Consider the following 13,732-nt stretch of genomic DNA (forward strand, 5'->3'; position numbering starts at 1 on the left):
GCCGGGTAGGCCAACCGGGTAGGCCAGTGCAAAACGGATCTTCCTGGCAAACAGCACATTACAGATCGGGGAAAATGGTCTCCGCTGTGGAGCCACCCGACTAGAATAATCTTGAAAACACAAGATTCGCCAGTCTTCATATTGCAGAGTCAGTCCAATGCGAATCACCTGTAAAATAGCAGTTATGTGGGCAAAGTTCAGAATGCGTGCAATGATCACACAGGGCCTGGCCTCCACTCCCTGTCAGCTGCCGATGTGATGGGCGTGTTCTACCCACAATGGTCCCAGGGTCTGTGGCAGTTGTAAGTTGGATCGTAGCCAGTTTTCAATGAAGCGACCCAACTCCCCCTCTGGGAGTAACTCGAGGAAGCCGACAAAGTGAAGGTTATTCCTTTGGCTGCAGTTCTCTAAATCTTCTAGGCGATTCTCCAGACTCCGCAGCTGCTCCGCATGGCCATGTAGCGTATTATGCATATCCTGGGTTCTGTCCTCAACATCGCTCAAGTGTTGCTGGAAAGTCCTCAGCTGCCAGCTCACCTCTTCTATTGTCCCCTGCACAGTCTCCAACTTTCAGTCGATGGAAAGCAGTCTTTTGTCCAAAATTGTTTCCAGTACAGCTATCACTTCCAAAGTGATCTCTGAAATCCACATCGAGGCAACAGAGGGGCCTGTGGGGCTGGAAGGCGCCACCATCTTATCCTCCAACCCCTTCACGTGATCTTTGTCCTCCCAACCTGTCTTGCTGGCCATCGGTTTGCTATTCCCGGGCTGACAAGAGCCCCAGTGCCTACACACATTGTGAGGGAGCTGGTGGGAGCAATTCAAAAGTTTTAAAGGCAGATTTTAGGCATTTTGCTCGGACGGGCCACAGGAGAGTCGCGGATCAGCAATCTCTCCCAAACATAACATCACATGACTCCGCACAATTTAAATTTAAAGTTACATTTTGCCTCTACAGATTTTTGCAAGAAAAACACTTAGATGGACTCCTCAGGGCAGGATCTGAGTGAGGACCCCACTTTGCAGAGATTCTTTAAACCCTCAGTTTTGGTTAGGCAAATTCTTCCAGCAGTTGAAATTGGAGGTTGAAATTGAAGGCTGGACAGTCAGCAACAGCGAAATGCTCTCTTATGAGTAGCACAGAGCCGCACTCGGCATCTTTTCCTGATCATCCAGATATAACTAAGATTCTCACAGATCTCAGGGAGGCGCTAGAGGGTCCTCCAAGAGTTGCTAGAGCCATGTCCAAGCTCTACCCAATGGCGGATGCATTTAATCAGAAAGACAGAGTGACACAGGAGAATCAAATTCACAATCACAATACGTAGACACGAAGGAGATCTACTAGTGTGAGGTTGAAGTAATCATCGGATGTGAATCTGTTTACTTTTACACAAACCTTTGAGACTCCTGAGGCAGGCCGTCTGGCAGAAAAATGTGCATGTCGAGTCGGTGTTGTTATATTGAGAAATAAAGGAAGGGTGTTTGTGAAATATCTGGAGTTCACCAGTCTTTTTTGGACTCTTCTACTCCTTCGTGTGGACGTATTTAATCAACATTTTGCGTCCCTGACAGTGGATTCCTTGTTGGCACAGATCACCAAGCGCACTTCTCTCTCTAGTGCTGGAGTGGTTGTACTACAAGACACCACTGAGCAATTACTGTTCGGTAAAGGTCTAGATTACCTCATGGCTGCTGTGCAAGACTGTAAACCCAAATCCTTGCCCAACAGCAGGCACCAGTCCTCTCGAGATCCAAGACAGTCTAGCTTTTGTCCTTTCAGACATTCCTGTCAGTGCTATGGAGGCTCCTTAGGTCAAAGCTCCTATTGGTCAGCCAAACAGTAGTTTGGTGGATCCTGGTGTTCATGGTCTTTTGGGAGCCATCCTGCATCTACCCCCTAAGAAACAGTTCTGATGCCAGGCTCTCAGTTGCTCCTCTGCAGATCGGGGAGGGGTACAGTTGTGGGGGGGTGTTTAGGCCTTCCTGAAAGAATGGTTGGCTATCACCTCCAATCATTGGGGCCTGGATATTCTTCAGGGCAGCTACAAACTCAAGTTTTCTCAACCCCTTTTGGAGCTCTTTTCTGGACTCCTCAGTGGGAAGACCAGACAAGGTGGCCCGAGTGGAGGCCACATTCCAAAGATTGCTGGATATTGCAGCCTTAGAATCTATACCAGAGCCTGACTTGAGCTCCGGCAGTTACTTGATATGTCATCGTGCCATCTTGGAGACCAGTCCTGGACCTCAAAGCGGTCAGTGCGGCCCTCAAGGTCCCCCACTTCAGCATGGACACAGTGTGGTCTGTGATCGCTTCGGTAGCTCCTGAGGAATTAATGGCTTCACTGGACTTGAGAGAGGCTTATCTTCACACCCTAATTTTTTTCTAGAACACAGGAAATATCTAATGTTCCATGTTCTGCAGCAACACTTCCAATTTGTGGCTTTGCCCTTCAGATTGGCGATGGCACCCAGAACATTCACCAAGATAATGGTGGTAGTGATGGCCTGGAGACTCGGAATCTGAGTCCATCTATACCTGGACGACTGGCTCATCGGAGCCCAGTTGGAGTCCAAGGGATGTTGACGGTTTGCCTGGTCGTTCAGTTGCATCAGCATCTAGATTGGGTGATCAACTTTTGAAAGAACTAGCTTGTTATGACACAGAACGTAGAATACCTGGAGGTCCGCTTTGCCACAGGGCAAAAGAAGGTTTTTTTGGCTGATTCATTCCAGGAGAAACTTTTCCAGCTAATATGTGCTTTCCTGGAGTTTCCGGTCCCGATAGCCTGGCAGCACCTGCAGGTCCTGGGGTCCATGTTTGCGACCATAGATGTGGTTCCCTGGGTGAGGGCCCATCTATGCACATTACAGGATGTGCTTATTTCCCATTGGAGTCCGCAGAGGGATCCATTGCATGCCAGCTCCCTTGGACAGCGGAGGCTTAGAGCAGTCTGGTCTGGTGGTTGTCCTCTGTTTCTATCCCAGGGTCTTCCCCTCTCGATCTCCAAATAGGTAATCCTGACAATAGATGCCAGCCTTTTCAGCTGGGTGCTCCTTTGTTCGGACAGCCCGGTCCAGGGTCGGTGGTTCCATCTGAGAGGAAGTGGTTGATCAATTGTCTGGATCTTTGGGTGATTTGGCTGGCTCTCCTGCACTTTGAATACCTTCTTTGGAATTAAGTGGTGCATGTCTTCAAGTACATTGCCATGTCAGCAACTTATGTCTGTCACTAGGGAGGCACCAGGAGTGCAGCTGTGCGCAAGTAAACCCAGCTTCTCTTTTGGTGGGCTGGAAAATCCACCTTGTGGCTATTTCAGCAGTGCACATTGCAGGAGTGGGCATTGTTCAGGTGGATTATTTCAGCCGTCAGACTCTGAATCCAGGGGAGTGGTCCCTGACCCAGAGAGCCTTCAGCTGCATAGTGGAATGGTGGGTGTCATCCAGTGTTTGACCTTTAAGGGCATAACTAAAAAAGAAATAAGAAGACTCCAAATTATACAGAATACTGCAGTTAAGATCATATTTAACGCTAAGAAGTTGGACCATGTTACTCCCCTCCTTTATAAAGCTCATTGGCTGCCGGTTGAACATAGAATCACATATAAAATTATTTTACTAACCTTTAAAACTAGATAAAATAGTCAATCATAATTCATTAATAGCCTTCTTATTCCCTATAGTTCTTCTAAGATTCTCAGATCTTCTTCTAAAAATCTGTTATTTGTTCCATCTTTGAAGATTATCAACATAATGAGGTCCATCATTTTCTCTGTCAGTGCTCCATCTCTTTGGAATAATATTCCGGTCCACTTACGTGAAGAATCAACTCTTCACCATTTTAAGACAAATTTAAAAACATTTCTTTTTCTTGATGCTTTTGAGACCTAAATGCCCTTTTTAGGGCTACATAGTTTTATTCCCTCCCTTATTGTTCTTTCCCTATATATTCTCTCTTACTTGATAAATTGTAGTTCTACCCTTCTTTCCCTTTTTTTTGGTTCCTGTTTGTTATGTATTGTTTTTAAATGTTTTTAACAATGATTATTGTTTTAACGGATGTATAGTTATCCCATACATGTTTTTAACATAATATTCACCGCCTAGAAGACCGATTGGGCGGTTTATAAAATTCTTAAATAAACTTGAAACTTGACCTCATTACGTTGGCAGCCAACAGGAAGGTGGATCAGCTCTTCATCTGCTGTCATGAGCCAGGCAACAAAGGCTTAGACACGCTGGTACAGCCCTGGCTGCTGAAAGGCATTCTTTGTGTCTTCCCTCTGTGGCCTATGATAGGCCGTCTGCTGAGATGGATCAAGGTGCACAGAGATCAGGTGGTATGCTGACCTGGTTCGCTTGCAGCTGGATCAGGGGCTCAGGCTTCCCTGCCATCATCTTCTTACACAGGGCCTGATCGCACTCTAGGATCCAGACCGCTTGGACCTACAACTTGGCTCTTGAGCATGTGGCCTTAGTCCACTGAGGCTATTCTTCGAGCGTGATAACTTCTCTCTTGCACAGCAAACGAAGTCCACCCTATGAGCCTTTGGAGCATGTGTCCTTAATGGATCTCAATGTCTAGACAGTTTTCCTGGTGGCCATAACTTCAGCTTGCAGAGTTTCCAAGCTTCAGGCTTTTGCCTGCAAGTGTCCTTTTCTTCGAATTTTGGATTCCAGCGTGTTACTTCACACTGTTCCCTCCTTTCTTCCGAAGGTAGTCTCTAGTTTCCACATCAGCCGGGAGGTCTGGCTATCTACCTTTACTCTCTCGGGATCGAAAGAGCTGGACCAAGTGCTGAGGTTGCTGGATGTGCACAGAATTTTGTTTTGGTACTTGGAAGTCATGAACGAATTTCAGTTATCCAAACACCTATTCTTGCTGGTGGATCCTGCCTGTAAGGGCAGTCCAGTTTCAAAAACCACTATTTTGAGATGGATCCCTATGGCTATTTCTTCTGCCTATATTGCTGCCAGAAAGAACCCCCCCCCCCTTTCTGTGAGTAGTCATTCTACTAGAGGTGTTTTCTACCCCTTTGGCAGAGTCGTCGACTATCTCTTTGGAGGAGATTTGTAGGACTGCTACCTGGTCCTCTTTGCATAAGAACATAAGAATTGCCGCTGTTGGATCAGACCAGTGGTCCATCGTGCCCAGCGGTTCGCTCACACGGCGGCCCTTGGTCAAAGACCATCACCCTAACTGAGACTAGCCCTACCTGCGTATGTTCTTTTTCAGCAGGAACTTATCTAACTTTGTCTTGAATCCCTGGAGGGTGTATTCCCCTATGACAGACTCCGGAAGAGCGTTCCAGTTTTCTACCACTCTCTGAGTGAAGAAGAACTTTCTTACATTCGTACGGAATCTATCCCTTTTCAATTTTAGAGAGTGCCCTCTCGTTCTCCCTACCTTGGAGAAGGTGAACAACCTGCCCTTATCTACTGAGTCTATTCCCTTCAGTACCTTGAATGTTTCGATCATGTCCCCTCTCAATCTCCTCTGTTCGAGGGAGAAAAGGCCCAGTTTTTCTAACCTTTCACTATACGGCAACTTCTCCAGCCCCTTAACCATCTTAGTCGCCCTTCTCTGGACCTTTTCAAGTAGCATCATGTCCTTCTTCATGTACCGGTGACCAGTACTGTACACAGTACTCCAGGTGAGGGTGTACCATGGCCCGGTACAGCGGCATGATAACCTTCTCCGATCTGTTTGTGCTCCCCTTCTTTATCATTCCTAGCATTCTGTTCGCCCTTTTTGCCGCCGCCGCACATTGCGTGGACAACTTCATCGACTTGTCGATCATAACTCCCAAGTCTCTTTCCTAGGAGATCTCTGCAAGTGTCAATCCTGTCAGCTTTTCGTCTTCATTTCCAGCATATAGCCTGATGGGTTCCGGTATGCTGTGTACATCTTCTTCAGTAAATAAAGACGCAAAAAATGTGTTCAGTTTGTCGGCGATTGCTTTGTCCTCCTTTAGCGCTCTCTTTGTTCCATGGTCATCCAACGGTCCCACCGCTTCCTTCGCGGGTTGTTTGCCCTTAATATATCGAAAGAACAGTTTGAAGTTCTTCGCCTCCTTGGCTATTTTTCCTCATAGTCTCTTTTGGCACCTTTTACCACCTTGTGGCACCTGCGTTGATGTTGTTTGTGCTTGTTCCAGTTTTCATCCGTTTTTGACCTTTTCCATTCCTTAAACAAAATTTTCTTGTCTCTTATTGCTTCCTTCACCTCTACAGTGAGCCACGCTGGTTCTTTGTTCTTTTTCCTCTTTGATCCCTTGTTGATACTGTAACCCACAGGCTCCGGGCAATGTGTCCAGGACTGCGGGAACAAGGATTATGCCCTTGTGAGCCGCAGAAGGCTCCACAAGGAAGGAAAAAGCAAACCACTTTAGAATAAGGATTTTGCCAATAAGTCAGGTAAGTTGTTCATGAAAACCAGGACTGGATTTATTTGAGTTGCCAAACAGTAAAACCAAAATGAAAAACAAACTTTTGTCAGGATTTTTACCAAGCAATCCAGTCTTCTCAAAAAACAAAACTCAATTTCAATATCATACACAATAAAGTTTCAAATTCAAATAGCAAAAGGGCTCTGTATTTATCAATGAGCCTCAGCTTCAAAGTTCTTTCAAAAGAAAAAAAAAAAAACTAACAAAAAGAAAACAGTCTCTTCCCTTTGGTAGTAAACTTGGATTATGATCAGTGACACAGCACTGCACTCCTTCAGCAATGTAAATTATGCTGACCAGGTGGTGTGCTCCACGTGTTGTAATATCGCTACAAAATAGAGCCCTCTATCCCACCTCAAAACGTGGGGCTAAATCCCCCCACCACACTGGCTGGATAAAGTATAACCCAAAAGATTATCACATATCAGTTTTACAGTCCCAAACTTCTGTGCTGTTCTGCTTCAGTTTCAGCAGGGCAAAACACATTCTCAAAAGAAAAATAAACCAAAACAGTTCACTGTCCAAGGCAAAAGAAATTGAAATACTTTAGGCAGATTTTGTACTTGCCTTGGAGAGACACACTTCCATGGGTTGATAAAATGATTGACCCTCTGGGCCTGGTTCTGATTCTAATTCCATGGCTTGTGGAACTTCAGAGAGGTCAGGAGTCATCTCAGTCCCAGCTTCAACAATATCCATGCATTCTGGTGTTTGTTGGTCCTGCAGAGCTCTTAGTCCTGAGCTAGGCTGCCAGTACTTTCCTTGTGACTGTTCTCCACCTCTCCAATTCTCCCTCTGCCTTTCCAACTGCTCAGACCTGAGATTAAGGAACTTACAGCCCCGCCCAACCTTCCCAGGTGCAAAGCATTTCCGGTCACAAGACCTGGGAAGTTGAGGGGGAGGGGAAGTCTGTAGCTCAACCCCTAAGCTCCCTCTGCTGGCTTTAGTAGGAATAGCAGGCAAAAAGGAAAACTGTTCTTTAGTTTGAGCAGAATGGGAACTAACTGCTCCAGGCATAGGTCTTATACTAGGGCCAGTCCTAGCAGGCCTACCTCGCATACCACAATACGCGGTATATATAGATTTTGTGCCTCGGTGACTGTGTCCTTAAAAAGGGACCAAGCTTGCTCTAGTGTTTTTATAGTGCTTATCCTCTTCTTAATCTTCTTCCCTACCATGAGTCTCATCCCTTCTTAATTCCCTTTTCGGAAGTTTGGTGCCGTGGCTAAGTTTTACAGGATTGATGTGGCGGCCAAGAGGGATTCTGCTTTTGGTTCCTCTGTTTTGGCAATAGACTCATCAGTCCCACCCCGGCTTTACGGGACTGCTTTGTTACATCCTACTTGTCCACCAATAGACCGGGATTGTACAAGAACAAAAGATTAAGTTCTTACCTTTGCTAATCTTCTTTCTTGTAAATCCATGCTCTATTCCTGGAACCCGCCCTAGGATTTGCCAATTTGCTGATTGTCTACCTTAATGAGTACTGGTAAGCTGGGTTTATGGTTTCTGACAAGCTTTTCTAAGAGTACCATCCAAATATGTTATGCACTTTGCCTTGGGGGTCCTTAACTGAGGCCACCCCACTGTTAGTGCAGGCTGTGTCTCCTTATAGCACAGGTTCTTTCAGGTTTATACTGTTTAATAAGCTGTTTCAATTGTTTATGATTGTTATGACATTTCATATTATGAGCAGATTAGACTAATTTGTCAGGGAGTTTCCCTGTACCCCTCCCTTTTGTCTGTGTCCTCTACAGGTGTGACTGTATGCTTTTGCATGAACTGGAGCTCTGAGGTAAGAGGGGAGGATCTGAAAAAATTATGTAAATGAGGCTTCCTACAAGCAGTCTCTCAACGTGGGATGCATAACCCATTTATCCAGGAATAGAGCATGGATTTATAAGAAAGAAGATTAGCAAAGGCAAGAATCTAATCTTTTGTTGTATATACTTGAAGAATTTGCACGATAGGCACAATTTCTTCCACCTATGCAGGCACCCTGTTACGCTGCTGCTAATGCAGATTTATAGTGGGTAATTTTATAAGCTTCTCTCCCATGACCATGCCACCATGGGCCTGAAGATTAAGGAATATTAAGACACTTGTAGTAATTTTAGAGTACATACCCACTTCTCAAATTACCTTCAATATGCTAAAGCATGCAATTAACTTTCAGGCCACATGCATGCATCTTTTTTTGTATTAATGTACAGTCCTTAGCTCGTTGACATGTTAGGATTATGGTTATTAGCACAAAAACAGTCATTTGGATTGCTGTTTATCTAGGTGGTTATTGTTACTTGTGCAATTTTCTAGGACATGTTTGCTGTAGCTATTTCTCTGATCACTGGGAAAATTATATACATTTCTGACCAAGCTGCCTCCATTTTACAATGCAAAAGAGATGTTTTCAAGGATGCCAAATTTGTGGACTTCTTGGCTCCTCAAGATGTTGGTGTGTTCTACAGTTCCACCACACCTTACAGGTTGCCTTCATGGAGTGTTTGCAATGGAGTTGGTAAGTATTTGTCTTTCATGGTTCTATTCATCAGTTTATTAAACAAACAGTAGGTTCCTTTTTTAGTACTCGGCATCTAAAGAGGTGAACTGTGTAACCTTAAGTAACTATATATCATTGTTCTTTAGTCAGTTCTGGTGTGGGACCATTAGAATTTCCTTAGCACCAGCAGCAGATGAATCCAGAGACTAGTGGGCTGTGCCCATCTAACAGCAGGTGGTGATAGAGAGTACCGAGTTGAATTCTGTCTTATTGAACAGAAAGCATCCTTGTCAAATAGTATGCTCTATCTCCAGCAAGAGGTCAACTAGTATGCTCTAGTCTAGTCTATCTCTAGCTCCTGGTCTCTGTTGGTGAACTCCTGTGCTTGTTACAGTTGAGCTAAGGCAGTGCCAGCTTTGGGGAATACACCTGGGCCCCCCAGGTCCCTTCCCTACCCTCCCTCCTACTTTGGGGGGTTTCTATGCTATTTTTTCTCCTTTCCCATACTTAAAAATAAGTGAGAGAGAGAGAAAGGTACAGTTTAGTTTCAGGGCTTCTCCGGTTGCTAACTCTGACAGGAACAGGCTTCTGTCTTCCCCTGAAGGCTGACTTGCACAGCTTTTGCCTCATTTACAGTCTACTTTGTTTTGAGGTGAATGTGTCTTTAAATTTTGAATTACTGTCTGCTTTCTGGTTTTAATGGTTGAGTTAGCTATGGCGGAAAAGGACATTAAGCAGTGTTCGTGCTGTGGGAAGTGACGAACACCATCTGGGGTGTACTTGGCCAGCTGCAGAGAGGCTGTGTCAAGGGACAACACAATACCAGGGGATGCATTTTCCTGCACAAGGAAGGGGTGGCTGTATTCTCCTCTAACCACCGCAGCAATCTTTTCTTGTCAAGATTCCTCTTCCAGTGCTGTGGAGAAGCCTGGACAAGAGGTTATTCAAGCGGTTCCCTCTACTTTTGATGCCTCTAATTCTCAAGTATTGCACAGGGATAAAGCTGCAGGGCAGACTCATTCATATCTGTTGAAGGTGGCTATGCCTGTAGATCTACTGGCCTGCTCCCATCAGTAAGGTTCAGATCCTTCTGCTCTAGGGCTGCAGCAGGGGCAAAAGGTATCTCAGGCGTAGGAGGCTAACTTGTCCTTCTGAGCTAGACCCTTTATCCTCCCCTTCTCATTTTTTTGCCCTTTGCAAAACACCTGCGTCACCCACAGAAATTGTTCTGGGTAAATTGGAGAATGAGGACATACTGCTTATTGGATCAGATGACCCAACTGCGCTTCAGGTCTTTGATAGAGAGGAACTACTAGGTTTTATTTCAAAGGCACTCCAGAGTCTGAATATTTCATTCCCAGATTCTCAGTCCTCGACTTTGGCGAATTCTCTGATTGGCACCAAGAAGCCTCTAAAAGCCTTTCCGATAAAAGAGGCCATGCAGGAATTAATCTCTGCCGAATAGGCCATTCCAGATGCTGATCTAGGAGTGGCCAAAGCGATATCACAGCTTTATTGCCCAGGAGGAACAGGAAAAGTTTAAACATCTAAAGGTAGATGCCTTGGTTGCAGCAGTTACTAAGAAGACTACTCTTCTGGTAGAAATGGGGGGAGCTCTTAAGGATGCCCTATATGATCTTATTAGGGCTTCAGCAAAACAAATATCCTTAGCAGTCACGTCTAAAAAGCTCTTGTGGTTTCACTATTGGGCAGCTGATGCCGCCTCTAAAAAGAGGCAAGTGAAACTTCCATTTAAGGGTAAACTTTTATTTTGAGGGGACTTGGAAAAGTTAGTTAAAGATTTTGAGGATTCTAAATTTCAGCGCCTTCCGGAGGATAGACCCAAAGCTACCTGTAAAGATCATCAGCATTGGCCCAGTCCCTCCTGCCAGACATCCCCCCCCCCCCCGAAGGACATGCCCCCTCCCAAGCCCACCCTGAGCCCAAAATACTTTGTGTTAAGTTGGCTGGCTAGCCGAATGCTTGCTCCAGGCCTACCTTCACTGAAAAGTGGGCCTGACTCTTCCCAGTGCATCATGGGATACACCTAGGTGGGGGCCTAAGGTCCTGATTGGCCCAGGTGCTTAAGGCCCCTCCCATAGGCGCACAGTCACCGATCGCTCGCGGCCCCCTCCTTATTCCAGCCAAATCTATCTCTCTCCCTTCCCCTTACCTTTGCGGTGCTTTAGAAAAGAAACTGAAGCCGGCGAAGCCTGCCTGTGCCGCCCTGCAGTCGCATGTGTGTGGGCGGAAACTTCTCCTCTGACGCTTTAAGCATGTGTTGTCACTGCCGGTATTATGTTTTGTTGCTAGGCATAACCCAACGGGCCCCGTTTCACCTGACTAGGGGGCTTCCTCGGGGCCATTTTTTTCAACTTTAAAATTTGGGCTTTAACAGCTCAATAAACTTTTTGGCCCCTGAGGAAGCCCCTAGTCGGGTGAAACGGGGCCCGTTGGGCTATGCCTAGCAACAGAACATAATACCGGCAGTGACAACACATGCTTAAAGCTAAGTGCCGGCTTTTCAGTTGCGTTTTTATATAATGCTTTAATTTGCATATAGCATTTGAAAAACCTTAAAAAAATTCATAAACTCTCAATTTGAAAACTCTAAAGCTCGATGAAAGATACCTCCTTCCTGCATAAGTTGGCTTACAAACAATGTTATAGCTAACGCAGGCGTCTGAGAGCTTAAGAGATTTATTCAAGTCTACTTCGGAGACAACATTCTAAGTCCTTGTTTGTGTTTGCTTTGGGCGAATAGCACCTTAGGCCAAAAACGGATGGACCTTTTTTAAAAAAAAAATTATTCCCCTCTGTGTGAAATACTGTTGTGTTATTAGATCCAACTAGTAGAAGCTGGGGAATTTTTTTTGTTGTTGTTTTTTTACTTAAGCAATTGATTCATAGATATGTCACAGTTGTATGATAATTATTATCTATATTTGTAATTATTTTGATATTATGCTTTTTATTTAACTATGTAATATTTTTAGATTCTTCGACCCAGGACTGCATGCAGGAGAAATCTTTCTTTTGTCGTATCAGGTAAGACCCTGTGTTAAAATTGTTGGTTTGTTGCAATATTAGATTTTCAATGATTGATTACATTTGAATATGTTATTAAGATGGACATGAGGCAACTTAACATAATAACATAGTGAATGATGGCAGATGAAGACCTGCATGGTTCATATAGTCTGCCCAATTGTTCCGTTCATTTTTGAGGCAATTTTAAACCCACAATCCAGCAATATATTCATTTTACTTGCTAAATTCCACTATAAGATGTTTTTTCCTTCTCTCCATAGATAGGCAAGACCTGTACTCTGACTATATGAATGTCGTAAAAACGTGCATTTTTGCTCTTGATCCATATTGCCGCAGGCAGGACATAGGCCATAGAACTCGTCCCGGTATTGGCCACCCTGCCCCACTGTTGGATTCGCTGTACGAATTCTTTTTTCCTACTTAGAACCATTGTTTATTTCAGTTTACAGTTGGGAGGGGATATCCCCTCCCTTTTGTACTTCCCTTAAATGGCTCTCTTTCCTATTTTGAAATGTACTTTGTACCTCCATCCCTATCGTCTTAGTATGTCACAATGTTCGTTACCCCAATTTTTAAATTTTAAATATGTATAACCGTGTAGAAGTTTGATAGGTGGTATATAAAATTTTATTGAAACTTGAAACTCCTTGACAAGCAAGATTGAATCAGGTGCTTGGGCACATGATGTAATTTAATGGAGCCAGGACAGAAATGCTGTTCCAAAACACAGAACTGCCTTTTCCCTCAGTTTCTACAGTTTTGTAATTTTTTTTCAGTTCTGATGAACAGACATTGAAACAAAGCCCTTCTATGTAATTTTATTGAAGTCTTCTCTTCTTGTCCTACTGATACTGTTCTTGTTATTTTTGTTTAGGTTTTATTTTCTTCATGTTACTCAAACATGACATTAATTTTTGACATTAGAACCATGTTGTACGTGAAACTAGGCTTCAGACACTGCCCTCTGCAGGAAAAAGATGACAATCACAAATAGCATCTCATATCCTTGAGTCTTACTCGCCATCAGCAGCAGAGTTGGGCAATGGTATATTACTTTTACAAGTAATTAGTGGTGTAATAACGGGAGGGGGAGACAGCCCCGGGTGCCATCTTGGTGGAGATACTGGCACCTCTCCTCCTCTCCATCTCCCCATTCCTCTTTGACTCTTCACCAGCAAGAGCAGCATCTCCAACCTCCTGCTTGCGCCGTCCTCGGCTCTCTCTCTGAAGTTACTTCCTGGTCACGGGACCAGGAATTGATGTTAGAGGGATAGCTAAGGCTGGCAAGGGCAGCAAGTTGGAGATGCTGCTTGTGCCAGCAAAGAGTTAGAGGTACGGGGGGAAGGGAAGATGTACATGCAGTGGTGGAGCGAAGGAGGAACGGGGGCGCAGAGAAGAGAACGGGAGCACCACCGCCCTGGTCTTCACCATTGCAAGTAATATATTGTTTTTTGCAGCAACCTACCTAGACTAGTAATTGTGACACATTCCTGTTTCCTAATGAAACTAATGACTGTTTTATATTACTTTTGAAAAGTAGGAACATGATGGCAGATAAAGGACAAATGACTTATCCAATCTGCCCATCTACAGCATCCACTATTTCTTCTCTCTTAAGAGATCACACGTGCCTGTCCCATGCTTTCTTGAATTCAGACACAGTCTTTGTCTCCACCACCTCTTTCATGCATATTACACCCTTTCTGTAAAAAAATATTTCCTTAAATTACTC

At 44.5% G+C, this 13,732-nt stretch overlaps 1 protein-coding gene across 1 annotated transcript in view; it reads left to right on the forward strand.

The window, feature by feature from the left end:
- The window catches only part of PER2 (period circadian regulator 2), a 223,616-nt gene that overhangs the window by 54,387 nt on the left and 155,497 nt on the right, over positions 1 to 13,732 (forward strand). Inside the window, 2 exon segments of the mRNA XM_033958942.1 lie at positions 8,766 to 8,967; positions 11,946 to 11,997. Of these exon segments, the coding sequence (XP_033814833.1) occupies positions 8,766 to 8,967; positions 11,946 to 11,997 (254 nt within the window).

The sequence above is a fragment of the Geotrypetes seraphini genome, chromosome 9 (assembly GCF_902459505.1).
Source record: "Geotrypetes seraphini chromosome 9, aGeoSer1.1, whole genome shotgun sequence".
In the NCBI taxonomy this organism is placed as follows: domain Eukaryota; kingdom Metazoa; phylum Chordata; class Amphibia; order Gymnophiona; family Dermophiidae; genus Geotrypetes; species Geotrypetes seraphini.